The sequence below is a fragment of the Martes martes genome, assembly GCF_963455335.1.
Source record: "Martes martes genome assembly, chromosome: 3".
Lineage (NCBI taxonomy): Eukaryota > Metazoa > Chordata > Mammalia > Carnivora > Mustelidae > Martes > Martes martes.
Window position 1 is genome coordinate 75991173 of NC_137890.1, and position 22120 is coordinate 76013292.

At 35.8% G+C, this 22120-nt stretch overlaps 1 protein-coding gene across 2 annotated transcripts in view; it reads right to left on the minus strand.

The window, feature by feature from the left end:
* CDK8 (cyclin dependent kinase 8) overlaps positions 1-22120 on the minus strand; it is a 122442-nt gene that overhangs the window by 60066 nt on the left and 40256 nt on the right. For both annotated transcript variants that reach the window (XM_080798198.1, XM_080798197.1), the window contains exon 2: positions 4907-4982. In XM_080798198.1, coding sequence (XP_080654324.1) covers positions 4907-4982 — 76 coding nt within the window. The remainder of the gene's footprint in view (positions 1-4906; positions 4983-22120) is intronic.

Genomic DNA, 22120 nt, shown 5'->3' on the forward strand with positions numbered 1-22120 from the left:
TTAAAAATTAACTATATATATGTTTTAAAATTTAATTAATTTATTTGAGAGAGTGTGAGAGACAAGAGACTGCGTTGTGATAAGAGGAGCAGAGGAAGAGGGACAAGCAGAATCCAGGGTGAGCATGGAGCCCAATGCAGGGCTCAATCTCACAACCCTGAGATCATGACCTTAGCCCAAATCAAGAGTCAGACACTTACCCAACTGAGCCACTCAGGCACCCCCAAAATTAAACAATATATATACTGTTTTAAAGATTTTATTTATTTGAGAGACAGAGAGAGATCACAAGTAGGCAGAGAGAGAGGGGGCCCGCTGAGCAGAGAGCCTGACGCGGGGCTTGATCCCACGACCCTGAGATCACGACCTGAGCCGAAGGCAGAGGCTTACCTCACTGAGCCACCCAGGTGCCCCTAAACAATATATTTCTAAATAATCCATGAATAAAAGACAAAAATCACAAAGAAAACTGAGAATATTCTGTACTAAATGACAATGAAAATACAATATAACAAAACTTACGGAATACAAGTAGAATACTGCTTGGTGGAAGATTAATAGTTTTAATTGCTTATTGAAAAGAATAATTTAAAATCAATTACCTAGGGTTCCATCTTAAGAAGATAAAAGAGATGTGTAAGCCCAAAGTAGAAGGAAGAACATAATAAAGATAAGAACAGAGATCAATGATATAAACAGAAAACACAAATTACAACCAGCAATGAAATAGGAGATCACCACAGAAACTATAGATGCGAAATGATAACAGAATATTATGAACAACTTTGTGCTAATAAATTCAACAACAAAATAGACAAATTACAGGGATGCCTGGGTGGCTCAGTCCGTTAAGCGTCTGCCTTCGGCTCAGGTCATGGATCCCAGGGTCCTGGAACTGAGCCCCGCATTGGGCTCTCTTCTCAGTGGGGAGTCTGCTTCTCCCTTTCCCTCTTCCTGCCACTTGTTCGTGTGCCCTCTATCTCTCTCTGTCAAATAAATAAAATCTTAGAAAGAAAGAAAGGAAGAAAGAAAGAAAGAAAGAAAGAAAGAAAGAAAGAAAGAAATTGGGGTGCCTGGATGGCTTAGTGGGTTAAAGTCTCTGCCTTCGGCTCAGGTCATGATCTCAGGGTCCTGGGATTGAGCCCCACACTGGGCTCTCTGCTCCTCAGGGAGCCTGCCTCCTCCTCTCTCTCTGCCTGCCTCTCTGCCTGCTCGTGATCTCTGTCTGTCAAATAAATAAATAAATAAAATCGAAAAAAAAAAAAAAGCAATACACAAATTACAGAAAAAATACAATATATCAAACACAAGATGAAAAATAAAATCTGAAGAGCTCTTTATCTACTAAGTAAATAATATTGGTTGGTGAATTCTATCAAACATTTAAGGAAGAAAAACTATCAATCTTACAGAAACTGTCAGAATATTGGAGATGAAAAAAGGCTGCCTAATGTGTTTCATGAGGGCAGCACAATCTTGATACCAAAGACAAAGACATTACAGGAAACATAATTATAGACCAGCATCCTTCAAACTCATACACTTAAAACTCTTTAACAACATATTACTAAATCAAACCTAGCAATGTATAACCAAGCAAGAATTATTTCAAGAATGCAAAACTGGATAAACATTACAAATCAATGTAGCCTACCAATGTATAAGAATAAAAGAGAACTATAGGGTCATTTCAGTACATGTAGAAAAATTTGATACCACTTATAAAAAAAACAGAAGGAACTTCCTTAGTCTAACTGATAGCATCTATTTAAAAAACCCTATGGTTAGCATTTTACCTAATGGTGAAACACTGAAAACACTTTCACCAAGATTGGGAACAAGTCAAAGACGTCCATCCTGATTACTCTTCAACATTATATGAAAGACCTGAGCCAGTGCAAAAAGAAAAGAAACAAAAATAAAAAGATGGAAAGAAGGAAAACTATTCTAAATTGCATACAGAATTATTTATGTAGAAAATCTGCATGTATCATCAAAACCTGCCAGTGAATTTACATACATATCTAAAATTTACAATATTTTAAAAGTTCTATTTTTTCTTTTTAAAGTTCTATTTCTAAGTATAGAAGCAAACAAATGGGAAATAAAATTTTAAATTAAAAATTTAAAAATAATCCCATATACAATAGTGCCAGAAAACATGAAGCTCTTAGAAATGAATTTAACAGAAGGTATACAAAACCTCTACAACTAAAAACTATAAAATGCTGTAGAGAAAATTAAAGAAAACCTTAAAAACTGAAACTATATCTTTTTAGATTCATGGTTTGGATGTGTCAATATTCCCTGAATTGATCCAAATCATAATCCCAGCAGTCATATTACTGAAATAAAAATTAACAAGCTGATTCAAAAGTTTATATGATAATGCAAAGGACCTAAAATAGTCCAATCCTGAAACAGAAGAATAAGGCTGGTGGCCATATACAATCTTACTTCAAATCTTGCTGTAAAGCTAGAGCGTCCTGATAATGGTGTTAAGTATAGACAAAGATGGAACAAAATAGAGCCCAGAAATAGTCCATACTTATACAGTCACTTAAGTTTTTACAAAGGTGCCAAACAAAGTCAATGCGGGAAGAATCTTTTTAAAGAAGTGATGTTACAACAACTGTACATTCATAGGGAGTAAGGCGGGAAAGAAGCTCAAACCTTACATCACACCTATACAAACAAAAATGAATTAAGTATACAGAAACAAAAAACCAAAACCAAAACTATACAGCTTTTAGAAGAAAACAAAGGAAAACTTCTTCACAACCATAAGTAAAGATTTATTCAGCCAGATACAGAAATCAATAGTCATAAAAAGGAAAAATTAGTAAATTGCATCAAAAATAAAAATTTCTGCTCACTTTAGATTGAAGAACCACAATCAAACACATTAAAAGTAAGTTTTTGTATTTCTTTCTATGCCAAACTGAATTGTTATTAACATATACATGAAGAATGCCTGTTCCTAAAATGAATGAGTTGTTTTTAAAACATTTTGCTCAAGTTTAATAAAGAGAGAAGCACAAAAACCATAAATGCACAGTGCAGTGAGTTCTCACATAGTAAACCCACATAACCAGACCCAGATCAAGATCAAGAAACAGTATTACTAGAATCCTGAAGGTCCCTTGTCTCCCCCTTCTGTCACTCCCTGGCCCTCCCCAAAGGTAATCTCCATCATGATATCTAACATCACTAACCACAGTTTAATGGATTTTAATTCTTCGAAACTAACTAGAATATGTAGAACTGTAGATATTGAAGAACTGATAGTTAAGGTACAGATATCCTTCCTTTAGATCCAAGAACATTAAAAATCTACCAATTACTTGAAATATAACTTCCAACACGGCATACCTTTGGTTATGAAAGAATGCCCTCCACCTCACCTCTACTCTTCCCTCATGGAGGTAATTCTTTTTTTTTTTTTTTAAAGATTTTATTTATTTATTTATTTGACAGACAGAGATCACAAGTAGGCAGAGTGGCAGGCAGAGAGAAAGGAAAGCAGGCTCCCTGCTGAGCAGAGAGCCAGAGGAGGGGCTCGATCCCAGGACCCTGAAACCATGACCTGAGCCAAAGGCAGAGGCTTAACCCACTGAGCCACCCAGGCACCCCTCATGGAGGTAATTCTTACATGTCTTCCAAAATCTGCAACCTTCCTTGATTCTCTTGATTAGAGATGTGGGTAATTTTCTCACTCTCCATGTACTTCTATCATTGCTCTTCGTACACCATTTTTTTTTTAAAAGATTTTATTTACTTATTTGAGAGAGAGAGAGAGAGAGAGAGAGAGAGAGAGAAAACGCAAGAGGGGAGAAGGTCAGAGAGAGATGCAGACTCCCCATGGAGCTGGGAGCCCAATGCGGGACTCGATACCCCAACTCCAGGATCATGACCTGAGCCGAAGGCAGTTGCTTAACCAACTGAGCCATCCAGGTGCCCTTTTTTTTTTCTTCCCATACACTATTATTATAAGATTTATGAGTGCCTTTTCTCATCGGTGTGTAAATATTTAAGGCCAGGGATTCTCACTTGCTCTGTTTCTTTACTTTTACCTACTCTAGTTCTCATCAACATAATACACAACAAATGGCTGTTAACAGAAACCCCAGTGGTATAGAATCTGTTAAATGGGTAAAATTATTTAAATTAATATATCCAGGTCACAACAGCCTATTATCTGTTGACAAATACAAGGGCTAAAAGTGACAAAAACAAAGATTTTAATATATATTCTAGAATATTTTGATTATAGTCAGAAAAGACAAATTTGAATCCACAGTGTTACAATAGTAACAACTGAAGTAAAATCTCATGGAAGTAATACTCAGTTTAAATGTGTGAATAATTGTTTAGTAATGCATTAACATGAATGTTTTCCTTTGGAATCAAAATGAGATTCTAACACCATATGGAAAGCTATGCTTCCAAAAGAAAACAGCACATATTTTTACATATTCAAATGAACAGATAAAATGAAAATCAAATAATACAATCTCATTTTAAGTTCATGTAAGTAATGATATCAATCTCATCTTATTAAAATAGAAAGATTCATACACATTTACTTTTATTGCACCCAATGAAATAATATGAATAACTGGACCCTTAATATTTAGTGACATTTATTGGAAAAATACACATTTATATAAACAACTAATATTGACTTACTCCCAAACAAATGAACTTATATAGTTATTCCTGCTAGAACTACATGCCACCTTCACTTCTCTTAGGAAACAAATATATTTTTCTATAGATTGTCAATAAGAAAAATATTTACCAACTTTCAATTAATGTGTATATGTGACAAACACAATTCAGAGACCTACATAGTTGACACTCATAAGTCAATTGATGATAATGATTATAAAAAAACTTCACTTACTGCTATTTCTCTACATGCCGACATAGAGATCCCAGTTCCTTCTATTTGTTTTAAAGCATAGTCTTTATCATCTTTCCTGTAAAAACAAAGTTATTTTAATATTTGGATAAAACTAAATGTATGTGCATTTTTAATAAAATATAATTATAAATCACATAATACATTTTTGATACCTTTCACATGTAATCACAGAATATCATATAGGAAAAAGGTTTTGGATAATCTAGTCCAATCCCACTATTTGATGAGGAAAGTCAGATTCAAAGTAATAAAAAGATTTGTCCAAGGCTCTATGGTTTGGGAAGGCAAAGACTCAGAAATAGGTTCTTCCTGCTCTAATATGTATACATTTCCTTCCTATATATGTATGTGTACGTGTGTGTACTGTAACACTCAACAAACACACATACACAACTTGTTTTCTAAAACCCTTTCAGATATCAGTGGGTCAAAAAATTAAGAAATGAATGTATCACTAAAGTACAAAATGGTGATAATTTCAAACAAGTTATAGTCCTCATATCCCCCAATACCTTCAAAGAGAGTCACTCAACATGGTTTATTGAGCACTTACTACGTATTCAGAACTGTGCTCAGTACTGGGGATACATCAGAGTTCCTTGTTCTATAGAGCTTTCTGCATCTACTGGTCTAGACAGATAAACAACTAACACACCACATTACAGTATGATAAGTGCTATGACAGGGCAAGTACAAATCACAGAGGTTACTCAATGGTTACTCTGGTAGAGGACCTAAGCAAAAACTTCTCAAAAGAAACACCACTGGAATGAAGCCTAAACAGCAATTCTTGAACTCTTTTGACCCAGGACCCCTTTACTCTCTTGGATATTACTGAAGACTCTCAAGAGTTTTTGTTATATCTATCATTATTTACCCTATTAGATTTTTTTAAATGGGAACTTTTAAAAACAGAAAATGCAAAAGCGTATACCTATTAGCCACCAGAGCAATGACATCATCATGTTATGACACCTTTGGAAAAAACTCACTGTACATTCACGAGACAGTGAGAAAAGGAAATACCGATGACCCTTGAACAAGATGGGTTTGAGCTGCGTGGTCCACTTATATGCAGATTTTTTTTGATAAATACAATACCGTACTATAAGTATACTTTATGATTTTCTTAACATTTTCTTTTTCTTTTTCCAAGTTTACTTTATTGTAAGAATACACTATATATCACATGTAACATATAAAATATGCATTAATCTACTGTTTATTGTAAGGTTATTAGTAGTGAAGTTCTTGGGGAAGTAAAAGTTACATATGAATTTTATTTATTTTTAAAGATTTTATTTATTTATTTGACAGACAAAGATCACAAGTAGGCAGAGAGGTCAGGCAGAGAGAGAGAGAGGAGGAAGCAGGCTCCCCGCTGAGCAGAGAGCCCGATGCGGGGCTCGATCCCAAGACCCTGGGATCATGACCCAAGCCGAAGGCAGAGGCTTTAACCGACTGAGCCACCCAGGCGTCCCCATATATGAATTTTAGATAGTGGTGGACTATCGGAGCCCACCCCCAACCCCCATGTTATTCAAGGGTCAACTGCAGTATCATAGCACTACAATGAAAACAGTGCCAACCACATGGACACTCTGAAAGGACTGTGTGTGAGGGGTAACTAGCAGTTCCCAGATCAGACTTCAGGAACTGCTGGGGGTGTGTGTGTGTGTGTGTGTGTGTGTGTGTGTGTGTGTGTGTTTTATGAGTTAAGGGGAAAACACAATGTGAAGACAAATGAAGTGAAAGAAAACCATCTGAGGGAGAACAGACACCATAAACAATGGGGGATAAGGGACGCCTGGGTGGCTCAGTTGGTTGGGCGGCTGCCTTCGGCTCAGGTCATGATCCCAACGACCTGGGATCGAGTCCCACATCGGGCTCCTTGCTTGCCAGGGAGCCTGCTTTGCCCTCTGCCTCTGCCTGCCACTCTGTCTGCCTGTGCTCGCTCTCTCTCTCTAATAAATAAAATCTTAAAACAACAACAACAACAACAACAACAACAACAACAACAACAATGGGGGATAAGGCTGATGGCATTAATTAGGAACCACAACATAAAAGTCTTTTTACTCCAAGAATAACAGGAAGCACTCCATTTAAGATTTCTTTAATAAGAAAATACCAATTAGGGATGCCTGGGTGGGGATGCCTGAGTGGCTCAGTGGGTTAAAGCCTCTGCCTTCAGCTTGGGTCATGATCCCGGGGTCCTGGGATCGAGCCCCGTGTCAGACTCTGCTCAGTGGGGAGCCTGCTTCCCTTCCTCTCTCTCTGCCTGCCTCTCTGCCTATTGTGATCTCTGTCTGTCAAATAAATAAATAAAATCTTTAAAAAAAGAAAATCTTTAAAAAAAAAAAAAAAAAAGAAAAGATTGAGCCTGGGTGGCTCAATCAGTTAAGCGTCTGCCTTCAGCTCAGGGTCGTGAGATGCACGTCAGGCTCCCTGCTCAGTGGGGAGAGTTTGCTTTTCCCTTCCCCCCTCCCCCTGCTTGTGCGCTCTTTCTCTCTCTCTCTCACTCAAATAAATAAATAAAACCTTAAAAAAAAAAGAAAATATCAATTATATTTTATTTGAAAAAAATATCTCTGGCTGCCTTTTTAATGCTTAGGGGGAGTAAATAAGAACAGGAGGCAGAGAAGCCGGTTAAAAGTAAACAGTGTTAAAACTACTCAGGTGAAGGATGATGGTGGTGGCCACAGAATGGTGGCTGCCATACGGGGTAGACTGGAGTGATGTAAGGCAGAACCAATAGCACCTGGTGACTGAACTCTGGGTAAAAGGAAGAGGAGTCAAAGAAAACGATTTCTGCTCTGGCAATAGGTTAATGGCATATTACTGACTGAAATAAAAAAAGGCAGGAGGAAAAGATCTGAGGGAACAGGAAGACGACAGTTCTGTCTTGTGCAGGTTGAGTCTATACTATATATGAGACACCTAAGTGAAAATGCCAAGCTGAATAAACACGTCTAAAGCTCTAGAGAAAGCTGAAGACACCATTTTACTATGATCAGCATATCCACAGTAATTAAAGCTATGAGAGTAAAGTGACACCAAAGAGAAGCACTGTCAAAAAAAAAAAAAAAAGATTTTGAAAAAGGGCAGAATAGTAAATAGCATCAGAAGCTGCAAAGAAGGCTAGTAAGGTAAGGATGGGGAAGTGTCCCCTGAATTTAGCAATGATGAAGTCACCAGACAGTAGATTAGGCAAAAATAGCTGGAGTGATGTAGCGGCAGAGTGTGTACTACGGAAGGCTAAGGAATGAATGGGGCATACATAAGCAAACAAAGACAGTAAGTATAGGTATCTGAAGGGGAAAAAGATGTTAGTAGCTGGAGTAATACACAGGTTAAACAATTATTATTTTTTTCAAGACAGAAAAGACCTAAATAGAGTAAGTACTGACAGGAGAAACCCAGAGAAAAGGAGTTGCTGATATCAGAGAGAGAGGTAAAAAAATTTAGAGAGCAAAGACTGAAATGCTGGGGCGGGGGGAGGGGGGTGGAGATTAGAGAGGGCTAGAAGGAGGAATACTTTTAGGGAGAGTTCTCATCTTGATGGCTTTCATATTTTCCTGATGTTGGGAATTAGGGTCATAAACTAAAAGTAAGGGCAAAGGTGGTAGAGTTCAAGATACAATGAAAGAAGGTTTGGTTGAATAAATGAGTAACTCCTTATAAAATAAATTCCTTTAAGCTCATTTAATACTTTACTATCTTAAATTATTATTAAAACTTACATAGCTTTATCTTTGTTTTTAACAACATACTTACACCAAATCCTTAGTTGTGGGGAAAAAAATCCCAATTCCAACATTATTTTTCAGAAAAAAGATTTGTTTTATAACATTCAGCTTTATAATGTATTTTCTAGTAAAGCTCCACAGGTACCCATTATTTTAAAAATACATTAAGTGTATCTATACTTAATGTTCATTAAGTCTGAATGATTTCTGAAAGACTTAAAAAAAAGAAGTTAAGGAGAGTGACACAAAAATAAAATGAAGTCGAGGGGCGCCTGGATGGCTCAGTCAGTTGAGCAACTGACTCTTGGTTTTGGCTCCAGTCCTGATTTCAGGGTCATGAAAAATAGCCCCGCACAGGGCTCCACACTCCAGGGGAGTAAATACTTAGCTGGTAGTCTGCTTGAGATTCTCTCTCTTTCCTTCTCCCTCTGCCCCTCTCTCTGCTCTCTCTCTCAAAATAAACAAATAAATAAATATTTAAAATAAATAAATAGATAGATAGGAAGAAAGAAAGAATGAAGTCAGGGTCAGAATAAGTCTATTACACACCTTCACATATATGGTACTGATTTAACCAGAAGATTAACCCAGGAGTGTAATAAATTGCTCTATGTCCTATTTGAGGATAGCATCTTAGATCTGAGCACTCTAAGGAGAAAGTGATGGGAAAGAAAATAAATTAAATCAAAGGCTTATCCCTTCACCTCCTTAACAATGACCCCGAATTTCTCTTATTTATAAATAGCCAAGGTGCTAGATGTAAATGTCTTCTCAATGAACTGAAAAATTCTCATCTGTAGACAGTCCTCACCCCCCATCCCAAGTAATTATATGTCTTATATTTTATAAAAGTAAATGATGAGAAAGGTGAAATTATAGAATAAAAAAACTGAAGATGTTTAATTATCAAAAAGGCAACTTTCTCTTGAAAATCACTGAACACAATTAACATAATGTAATAGTGCTTTGTGGTTTACAGAGTACATTTAGTTATATAACCATCTACACAGTCATAGTAAAATGGCACAGTGGAGAGGGAAATGATCTGTTCCCTAGTTTCAGTCATGATCCAGTTGAAGTAGTCAGACTATATAAATAAATAATCGTACTAAGGTGTTCTAAGTGCTATAAATAGAGGGGATAAGACTATAGCTTGAAGGATTGAAGCAAGACGAAAGAAAGCTTCAGAAAGAGACTACTTAGGCAGAGATTCTTAAGACTTCAGATGTCTGTCAGGAAAGGAGGGAGGGGCTGGGGAGAGAAATCAGTAGCTGCAGCCAACATCCCAAAAAGTAGGAATAGCCATGTACAAAAATACAGAAGCACAGGGGAGGTGTGACATGCTCAGAGTACAGCAGAGAAGCAGTAGCAGTTTCATAGCATCAAACATGCTGACAGCTCTGAGAATGGATGATTTCAGGAACAGGCAGAGGTAAGATGGGAGAGCGTCTTCTATGTCAGCTGTCTCCTAAGAGGGGTATAGAGTTTATGTGATGTGCTTTACTTCAGGGAGAGTAAAAAACATGTAAGTATGTGAAGAAAATATTACATTAATAAATAATAAATAAAGCTGAGGAAAAGTATGTTATGTGAGAAGACCAAAAAGAGAAGGATGAAACCATAATGAACACTTGCTTTTAATAGACAGGAGAATTAAGTCAATAATATAAAATGGTTGTAAAAGAGTAGTTAAAAAAAATGAGCAGTGTTTTGGTAAAATAGCATAGTGAAGGGGCGCCTGGGTGGCTCAGTGGGTTAAAGCCTCTGCCTTCGGCTCAGGTCATGATCCCAGGGTCCTGGGAGGGAGGCCTGTGTAGGGCTCTCTGCTCGGCAGGGAGCCTGCTTCCTCCTCTCTCTGCCTGCCTCTCTGCCTACTTGTGATCTGTCAAATAAATAAAATCTTAAAAAAAAAAAATAGCGTAGTGAATACACATATGAAATTTCAGTTCCCGGGGCACCTGGGTGGCTCAGTGGGTTAAAGCCTCTGCCTCCGGCTCAGGTCATGGCCCCGGGGTCCTGGGATCAAGCCCCACATAGGGCTTTCTGCTCAGCGGGGAGCCTGCTTCCTCCTCTCTCTCTGCCTGCCTCTCTGCCTACTTGTGATCTGTCAAATAAATAAATTAAAAAAAAAAATTTCACTTCCCTCCTACAACCCTACTAAACCTATGGTAAAGAAAGGTTTAAAAGATATAAACTCATATAGATGAAAAATGGAGAGAAGGCAGCATAAAACTTTGGAAACTAAAAAGTAAGGGTACAAATACTGACTGAGAGGATCCAGGAAAACTAACTCAGAAGCTGATAGTGAAGAAAGCTGAGAACCAATGAGATGTACATAGCAAATTCCTCCAAAAGCAGAGAACTGAGAGTATGAGGTATTTCTGGAGGTAGAATTGGTTGGATGGAAAATAAAGTTGAAGAGATATTCTATAAAATAGAACAATAAAATAAAGAAAAACAGAAAAATCAGACAACCAGCCCATGGAATCCAGTATACAAATAATTAGGAGTTCTAGAAAGAAAGAACAGAGAACAGAAAGAAAGAAAATTAATGAAGTGATTCAAGGAAACTTCCTAAACTGAATGACAGGGTTTATAAAACTCAAAGGGTCCAATGAGTTCCCATCACAAATAGTTGAAAATAGATCTACATCAAGACACAATATTTAGACATTTCAGAAAAATAGAGACGAGCAGATTTAACATGCTTGCAGGGGAGATAGGTAATGGGTCACTCAGAAAGGATCAATATTACTCAGCCATGAGAAAGAATGAAATCCTGCCATCTGTGACAACATGGATGAACCTGAGGACATTAAGCTAAGTGAGATAAATCAGAGAAAGACAAACACTGTACAATATCACTTACATGTGGAATCCCGGAACTCATAAAAACAGAAAGCACAATGGTGGTTACCAGATGCTGGACACACTGGGGAGACATTGTAACCAAACTTGCAACCAGTAGATAAAAACGACCCGGAGACTCAGTGAACAACATAGTGATTATAGACAACACCGTATTATAAACTTCAAAGTTAGTTACTAAGAGACTAGATCTTAAATTTTCCCACCAAAAAAAGAAATGATAATTATGTGACATAAGTGTTAGTTACACTACAGTGGTAATCATATTGCAATATATAAATTTATCAGTCAACAAGTTGTATACCTTAAATTTACACAATCCTATATGTGAATTATAACTCAATAAAATTAAATTTTAAAAGAGGATTAGGAATCGGGATACCTGTGGACTTCTCAATAGCAGTTTTAGAAGCTAGAAGTTCTAGAGCAACTGCATGCCGTAAAATCATGAAGTATTGATTACAGTGTCAGTAGATGTGGTTTGGAGTTTAAGACTCTGTTCTGGAGAATTACACTGTCAGCAGCAATGACAGGAAAACATTATGGAGGAGTTGGCCAGACCAAGGAGCTTGAGCCAGAATGTGAAATCAGTGTACTGCTTCCTTCATGTTTTAGGGGAAAAAAAGTCATGCTTTGGGGGGGAGGGGAGAAGGAAATAAACAGCTGAACTAATCACTGTGTTTAGTTATGTAGTAAAAATTGTGAATTACACAAAGTCTAATGTGTTAAACTGAAGATGTAATTATCTTTATTATGCAGTAATTTGGAAGCACATCATAAGCAACTGTCATTGTGTGCTGCAGTTTGATGGTTACTGCAGGGAAAAGGCCTGGGAGGGTGCTAGACTACAGTATGGAATCTTAGTGATGGTATAAGACAACAAGCTGGGCTGGCTGAATGCTACAAAGATGTGAACTCAACCACCTAACTTGCTGTAGTGTGATATACCTTAGGTATTTCTAATGATCTTAACATTTCCATTTTGGGAAAGAATGCTCTTAATATATATCACTGGGCCTAATCCATTTTTAAAATCATTTTTAATAAAATCTCCTTATTTAAAAAGATTAAAGGTCCTAATAATTATTATTCCTATTGCTATAGTATTTTCAAATATTGCGTGGAACTACTTTTTACCTTTGGATACCACGACTAAGGCTCATGTATTATTATAATTTAAAATTCTTTTTGATTTTGTCTTTTGTGACTTAGGTCCCCAAATCAAAATAATAAACTTTTAGACTTAAAGTAATTTTGGATTTCCTATTTTGAAAACTCTGTTCTCTCCAAATTGATTTATTTGTCCAATCAAAAGAGAAGTTCAGTCTTTATAGATTAGATGCAAATAAAATGTATTCATGTAGATATATATGTTTAATGTTTTATATACTTCAAGTCAAGAAGAGGCAGACTCATGTTCTTATAGAAAAACTGGTACAATAACTGTTTCAATTTGATTTTTGTTTCTAGGTTTTAATATCCTTGTCAATCAGAAACAAGCATAGCACACTTGATGGTAGAAATCAAGGAGTCCTGCAGGTTGATTGAAGTCCTCACTGTTCACAATACCTTCTAATTCTGTGGGTAATCACTCACTGAATCTTTAGAAATTGTGTAATATATGGTTAATACAGGAGCCTTTCTCTCCCATAAATAATTCTAGTTAACATAGTAATTTTCCAGAGCTGTTCAATCTTATCTTCCCTTGCTAGATACTTAATCAGCTCAACATGCTCTCAGAATAGGTAACCGGCTATTTTTCAGCATTGTTAGGGAAAGACTGCACTTGAACCCCCATGGAAATGACCTTGGCATATTTTGTTGACAACTAAAACAGCAGTAAAACTCCTTGGATGCACAGCTCTCAATTACAATGACATAACACATCCTCAAATTACTGGAAGACAGTCCCAGCCAGAGACCTCAAATTGAGGATTCCTAAGAATCTTCCAGAAGATGATCCTGGAGAATGAGACAGCTTCCACCCAGGATCCACAGAACAAGATCTAAATGGCCAGAACCAAAGACTGTTGGGCTAAATCTGCATGCTCTCACCAACCCCCAACCTCTTTTCTGGTTTAAATTTCTGAATTGTTAATAGATACTATTACGTCTAATAAAAATACTCATAATATTGCTCTTTGTATCCCTAGTCATTCCTTGTGTGAGTCCAATTCCTGGCTACAATTTGCTCATGATTTCACTAAAATATGCAAACACACTAATTACTGAGATTGTAGCCACCTTCTTTTGGGTGTAACTCAGCTTACTCTAACTCCTGGGCAATCATACTCAAATACGAAGCAACTTCTGAAATAGTAAACTCAAAACAGTAAACAGGACAGGCAGTCCCTGTGATGTCAAACCTAGGAAAGTTTCTGTCTGCACCAAAACCACACTTGAACTTGGCTTTTTGCTTAGAAATAGATTACTACTTATCAATCTCTCTTAAGTCATCTGCCCACAGTGTCACTTTTCTGAACACAACTCTTACAAAAAGTAAAGTTATTATAGTCATTGCATCTTGACTTTAAGAACTATTATCTTGACATCAGTCACCTATAATCATTTTTCTTCTCCTTAATATTCATGGTCAAAGAAATAAGCAACTCTAAAACCATAAATTAATGCATAGTATTTTTCTCCCAAATGGTTGGTCTTTCCTCCTATTTCATATATACACTTATTTCTATTTGACCCCAAATATTTTTTTCTTAAAAGTAGTATTACATCAGGCATGTGAATATACCCAAACATTTCTTAAATGCTCATATATTATATTCCAAGTATTACTATCAATAAGTATTTAAGATTGAAGTTATTAAAACACCCTAAAAATGTCTTCATCTCCCTTAATCTACATTCTACCCTGTCACCAATACTCTATAATTGAAAAGAATGTTATGAATGCTCCTTGTTGAACAAATAAACTGGATGGGATCTGAAGTCTTTACATTACAGCTTCTTACATGCAATCTTTATTCTATCATTAGCAAAAAAGTGTTAAACCTGAATTTATAAAGAAAAATCAGGCCACAAAAGTTTTTCTACTTAAATGAATATGCACCTTTTCTCTCACTTTTGCATTCTATTTTTGTTTCTAGTATCTTTAAAGACTAATATTTAACATTATTTAATGGTTCTCATTTAAACTGGTGAAAATATAAAGGAAGGGTATCCCTCATTTCCTATTATTACTAAGAGTATAAACTAGCACAAACATTTTAGAAAGCAATCTAGAATAGTGATATTAAGTATGTGTATTTCCTACACCTGCAATTTCTCTTCTGATTTTATGTACCACAGGATATAGCTGCAAAAAGTGACAGTTGTAGAAGCAAACAGAGGTATACTGTGTGTGCATCACTGGGAGCAGATTAGTGACACATGGTATATGCATATACTGAGAATATATGGTAAAAAAAAATGAATTGGGTCTATGTATAGTTAAGTAGACACAGAAAATTTTTAAAAAGAATGATCTTTTTTTACATGAAAACTTACAACCCTACACAAACAATATTTTCAGGAATACAAGTATGTTCTAAAGATATTTAGATTGGAATAGGGGCTGAAAGGATATACACTGAAAAAAGAAGACTGGAAGCTGATTATAATGGGATAAGAGAAATGGGCAAAGATAAGAGAATGAAAAATAAAGAAAAATAGAGGGCCTTGCACGTTGACAATGATAGTATGCCATGTACTAAAATACTAAGCAGTATTTTCAATTCAATTCTATGTACAAAAACCAAGAAACAACCAGTTAAATGGAACACCCCTACTCAGGTCCAAAAACAGGATTTCCTAAAAGTCTAGGGAAAAAATTACAGCGGGAGAAGAGTTAAATTTGGTATATGTCAAAGATATATAAAATTTATGAAAGTTTCAACAGAATTACATAGATATTTGACAGTGTTAAACAAGAAAATTTAAGATCTGACTAGACTAAACTTACAGAAAAATCACACATTAGCATACACTGGAAGGATCAAGACTGGAGGCCAAAAGGGTAATTAGGAAGCTATTGTCAAAAATCTAAAAGTCAAATAACAAGTGCCCAAACTAAGATTTTGCTGTTTTCAACATATAAATAAACAGGAGTGGAGTCAGGGAGTGATAAACTCACCTTGTCTAAGCACAGTCCTTCCAAATACAGGCTCAGAGCCTCACAGGAGTTAAAAACTGGCAAGAAGAAACCTGCCTCTTCTTCCATTTCCTTCTACCCACTGCTGCAACACCGATTACACATAAGGTAGACTTGGACAGAGTCTCATTGTAATTAGGTAAATATGTAACATCTGACCAGAAACAGAGGGCCACACAGAGGAATGAAATATGCAGTCTACTTCAGAGTGGGTGAAGGAAATCTCTCCTCACAAGGCAGGGTCATGCCAAATTAGAGAAGCTTAAGTCCTACAGCAATATTAACATTAACCTGTTACATCTGACACTTTCATACTGTTCTGTAGAAAATTACTCTATTAGTAGACTTATAAGTCCTGTGTTTTCCTAGTTCTTGAAGCAAGTTCAGTGTTTTCTGAGAGGAGGAAGCCGAGTCATGTCCCAGGAACGGGAACTATATACTTTGCCTCCAACTTTCCAAAATACCAGAAAGCCCATTTCTCCAAAAGTGAATATTCAATAAATGCAACTTCCTGGCAGGCAGAGAATGAATCAGATTCCTAGAAGAATATAGTATGAACCAAGCATTTTCCATAGCCAAGTACTACACATTAAGCATTTAAGATAAATTACAATGTAAAAGTCCATGCCATACATGCACTGGAATTATTTATACCAAAATGTGTATTTTACACATATGTAGTTATGTATAGACAGCATTGGCCACATGCTTTTTCTGCAGAAATATTTATGTGCACATACATAAGCACGTTTCAAGATATATATGTAAATATGTGTACATAAATACATATACATACATATGCACTTATATACCCACATATATACATAAACAGATATACATCTAAATATATGTGTGTATAAATATATACACAGAGGAAGAAGAAAACCATTCTTAGGACAATTGATTTACTTACTACCCACAATGCTGTTTTAACTCAGGTAGTCATGAGAAGAATTTTATAGGTGGTTCACAAAAACAAAAACAACTATCAGTTACGTAGTATATATAGCTTATGATACAGATTGTCCTTTATGTGCAAGTGTTCTTTAATAATGACATCACAACATATTATTGCTATCCTATTTTACATAAAAGGAAAGAGAGAATCTGTAGTCACAAGGCTAGAGAATAGCAAACCAGGACCTCAAAATCAGGCAGTTTGATTCCAGAAAGCATTTTCCACCATACGCTACACTTGCTCAGTTCAGGAAGAGGGACTACCAACTCTTTTACAAATTGCTTCCAGGTAAAATACTCTTAGGCATTTTCACCACAGCAATAAAGGGGTCATATATAAATGAACACATCTCCTCTACCTACATGAGTTAATATGCACATTATTTTTGCTTATCATAACACACAGATTCAAACTCCCTCCCAACAACTTATCTGGCAATGCATGGATAACAAGCTATCAGAAACTTTTCATTTAAAGCACTATTATCATATAAACAACAAAAAGAGGACCAAAAGACCTTAAACAAAAGACTACTGGAGGTTTCAAGTTTTCCTTGAGGCATTCACAGATCTACGATCTTTTAATTACATAAAACCAAAAAATAGCAAAGAAGTAAACATATTTAAATTGTGTATAAAAGCTATGATTTAACAAATTATACACTTGGAATGATTTGAAACCAAGAGACAAGGCACAAAAGACTATACAAAAGGGGGAAAATATCTTATGATTATCAGAACTAGATCAATCATAAAATGTAAAGGTAGTGGGGAAAACCAATTTCCAAACAGTTCTCAAAAGGAGATGTACAAACAAATTTTGACTCTAATAAACTCTTAACATCTCCTACAGGTTAGATAAGCTTTGCTACTCCTAATAAATCAATCTTTTACACCTTTAAAGAGCTAAATACTTTTAAATGACACATCAGACAAAACAATAGTTCATATCATTTTGTGAACAAATCTGTATTATGTAACATGTCAGCTGATACAATTTTTGTAATTAAACACCTATAAAATTGTTCTTGAATAGACATCTGGAGAAAAGATTGATTGTGAGAAGACTGTTATCTGCTCATAATGAAAAGTGAATGTATTTTTACGACTGCAGAGCAAGTATATCACAGACCACTGAAATGACAAATTTTCCCATACTACACATTGCTGCAAGACTAGCTTGGTGACTCTATGGATAATTTGTCTTCATTCCTACTATTATAAAGTCCTAGGATGAAAGTATATACATAAACTTCATAAATTTGATATCAAAGAATGAGAATACCTGCATGAAGGCCAACTCTATAATTATAAATCTATTCTGAGTCTGAAGCAGTGATCTAGATATGAAATAGACCTAGAAAGAGCTACAAACACATAAGCTATTTCATCCTAGTAACCCAGTTTTACAAAACATATTAGCCATAGCTTCAGAGTTAACTTGGATTCTAATGTTTGATTTCTTTAAGATGAATTAAAAGCGGAAGAATTTAAAGTGATGTTTACAGAAACTTGGAAATGTTCTTTGGCCTGCATTTCCACATTATATTTCTCAGAACAGATCTACTCTGACAGTTATATGTAGAAAGTCTAAGGTAAAATTACTTCAGAAGATTTATCTCCAAAATAAAATGTGAGATAAGGAAAATCAAATTAAAAAATATCTGGTGAATAAGAGGTTAAAGTGATGGACACCTAAGGCCAATTCGAAAATTTAGACCTGTGAAAGCCTGTCAGAGATCTTTCCCTTCTCCTGCAAACTCTGGACTACCAAGAAAGCAGGGGAAGTGAAAGGATTCAAGAGTCAGAGGGATCTGCTTCCGTACCTAGAGATTCCAAACCACTGTCCTATTCCCACTTTCACCTCAGCCCTGGTCCTCAGACCTTCACAACTTGCCCAATTTTGTGGTTCACCATTACCCAATCAGGAAATTATTTTATTTTCCTCTTCCTTTCACCTACCTAGTCAGTTATCAAATCCCTGCTCCCCAGCCTTACTGCCACTCTTTATCCATATCATTCCCCTTCTGAATTACAGGAGCAGATATCTAACTGGCTCTTTACCCCTTAGTCACTCTAAAGAGCATTCTTGGCTCCCTACTCAAATATTAAATGACATATTTGTATTATTAGTCAAATACTAGTCACATATTAGAATATGCAAGAGTTTATTTCTGGACTCCCAATTGTGTTCCATCGGTCTATGTACCATACTTTTTCACTGTGAGCTTGTACTATAGACTGAAATCAGAAAGGATGATGCCATTTTGTCATTCTTTCTCAGGACTATTTGGGGTCTTTTGTGGTTCCATACACATTTCAGGATTGTCTTCTCTATTTCTGTGAAAAATGTCACTGGAATTTTGATAGACATTACATTAAATCTGTAGATTGCCTGGGCAGTATGGACATTTTAACAATATTATTCTTCCATTTAACCAACATGGGATATCCTTCCATTTATTTGTGTCTTCTTTAATTTCTTTCATTAAAGTCTTACAAGTTTTCATTGTACAAATATTCTCATTACATTTACCCCTAAGTATTTTATGGTTTTTGATGCTATTTTAAATGAGATTGTTTTGGGGTGCCTGGGTGGCTCAGCTGGTGAAGTGTCTCAGGTCATGATCCCTGGGTCCTGGGATGGAGTCCCACATCAGGCTCCCTGCTCAGCTGGGAGCCTGCTTCTCCCTCTGCCTCTGCCCCTGACTGTTGTTCTGTCTCAAATAAATAAGTATTTTTAAAATAAATAAATAAATAAGATTCTTTTCTTCATTTCTTTGTAGATGCTTTGTTGTTAGTGCATAGAAATGCAAATTATTTCTTGGGGCATGTGGGTGGTGCAACTGGTTAAGCATCAGACTCCCGGTTTCAGCTCAGGTCATGAGATCAAGCCCCACATGGGGCTCCCTGCTCAGCATGGAGTCTACTTGAGATACTCTTTCCCTTTGCCCCTCCTGCTTGTGCTCTCCGTCTACAATGAATAGATAAATATTTTTAATAGTTTTTTGGTGGAGTCTTTAGAATATTCTAGGTATAAGATCATATCATCCGCAAACAAACAATTTTACTTCCTCTGAATTGAATGTCTTTTATTTTCCTTGCCTAATTGCTCTGGCAAGGACTTCTGGTAGTATGCTGAATAGGAATGATAAGAGTAAGCACCCTGATCTTAGAGGAAAACTATTTTGCTTTTTACTCTGAGTATGATGTTACCTGTGGTCTTGTTTTATATGGCCTTTATTATTTTGAGGCATATTCCCCCTGTATCTACTTTGTCAAGAATTTTTAGTCATGAAAGGAGGCTGTATTTGGCAAATGCATTTTCTGTATCTATTGAGATGATTGTATAATTTTTATTTTTTTTTATCTATTTTTATCTTTCATCCCATTAACATGATGTATCACATTTATTGATTTGTGTATGTTGAAAGATCCTTGCATCCCAGGGATAAATCTCACTTGATTATAGCATAAGATCCTTTTAATATGGTGCTGAAATCAGTTGGCTAATATTTTGTCCAGAATTTTTACATTTCTATTCAGTAAGTATATTGGCCTGTTTTCTTTTCTTATAATGTCCTCATTTGGCTTGATATCAGGGTAATGCTGGCCTTGCAAAATGCTGACCTCCTCCTCAATTTTTGTGAAGAGTTTGAGAAGGACTGGTGTTAATCTTTTCTTAAATATTTAGAATTTACCAGGAAACTATCTGGTACTAGGCTTTTCCTCGTTGGGAGGTTTCTGGTTATTGATTCAATCTCCTTACTTTGTTACTGTGAACAGATTTTCTATTTCTTACTGATTCTTGGTAGGCTGTATGTTTCTAGGAATTTATGCATTTCTTATAGGTTACCTAATTTGTTAGCATATAATCATTCATAGTCATCTCTTATGATCCTTTGTATTTCTTTGACATCAATTGCAATGTCTCCTCTTTATTTCTGATGTTATTTATCCAAGTCGTTGTTTTTTGTTTTTTAACCCTAGCTAAAAGTTTCAAAGCTATTTTTTGTTTAGCTTTCAAAAACACATCACTTTCTCTCATTGATATTTTCTATTTTCTTTTTGATCTCCCTTTCATTAATTTCTGAAAATACCAAACTTTGGTATTTTCTTCTTTCTGTTAACTTTGGGTTTAGTTTGTTCTTCTTCTAGTTCCTTGAGTTATAAAGTGAGGTTACTGCAGATCTTTCCGGTTTCTTAATGTAGGCATTTATCACGATAAACTTTCTCACAAAACTGCATCACAAAGTTTTGGGATGCTGTTTCCATTTTTGATTCAAGATTATTTCTTTATTTGCCTTTTGATCCGCTGGTTGTTCAGTAGTACTTTAATTTCCACATAATTGTGAGTCTTCCACATTTCTTCCTGTTGCTGATTTCCAGTTTCATACCACTGTGGTCTAGAAAGATACTGGGTGTGATTTTAATCTTCTTAAATTTCCTAAGACTTGTTTTATGACCTAACATATGATCTATCCTGGAGAATGATCCACATAGGCTTGAGAAGAATGTATATTTAGCTGCTGTTAGATGGAATGCTATATATACAACACTGTTATATATAGATATATACATGCATAACACATATATATGTTACAGATATTATATACATATAACATTGGTGCAAATCCAATGTTTCCTAATTGATTTTGCCTAGGTGATATCACATTCACTGTTGAAAGTAGAACACTGAAGTTCCCTACTCTATTATATTATTGTCTATTTCTCCCATCATATGTTAGCATATACTTATCACATTTAGGTGCTCCAATGTTGGGATCATATGTATTTACAATTGTTATAACCCCTTAAAGACATAATCCCTTTATCATTTATACAGTGACCTTCTTTATCTCATGTTATAGCTTTTGAGTTAAAGTCTACTTTGTCTGACATTAAGTACAGCTACTTCTGCTCTCCTTTGGTTTCCACTTGCATGGAATATCTTTTTCCCTCCATTTGCTTTGAGTCTATGTATATCCTTGAAGCTAAAGTGAGTCACTTGTAGGCAAAATACATTTGAGTTTTGTTTTCTTATCGAATCAGTCATTCAATGCTTTTTGAGCGGAAAATTTAATCCCTATTTTCAAAAATACGTTTGTGGAACAGAAGGAAGGGCAAAGAGGTTAAGAAGGGTTAGAGGAAAAGAATGCAGAGAGGAGAATAGAAAGGGTAAAGAAAAAAAGAGTGAGGATATTTAACAGAGTAGGCTACCAAGAATTAAGATGAAAACCTATGTGTGGTTCATAACTACTGTGATTCCACTTCTATTAGATACCTGAAACAGTTCAATTCATAGAGATAGAAAGCAGAATGGTGGTTGCCGCAGGCTGGTGGGAAGGAGATGGGGAGTTGCTCTTTAATAGGTACAGAGTTTTAGCTGTGCAGGATGAAAAGAGTTCTGTGGAAGAATGGTGGTGATGGCAGCACATGTGAATGTACTTAATACTACTGAATGGTACACGT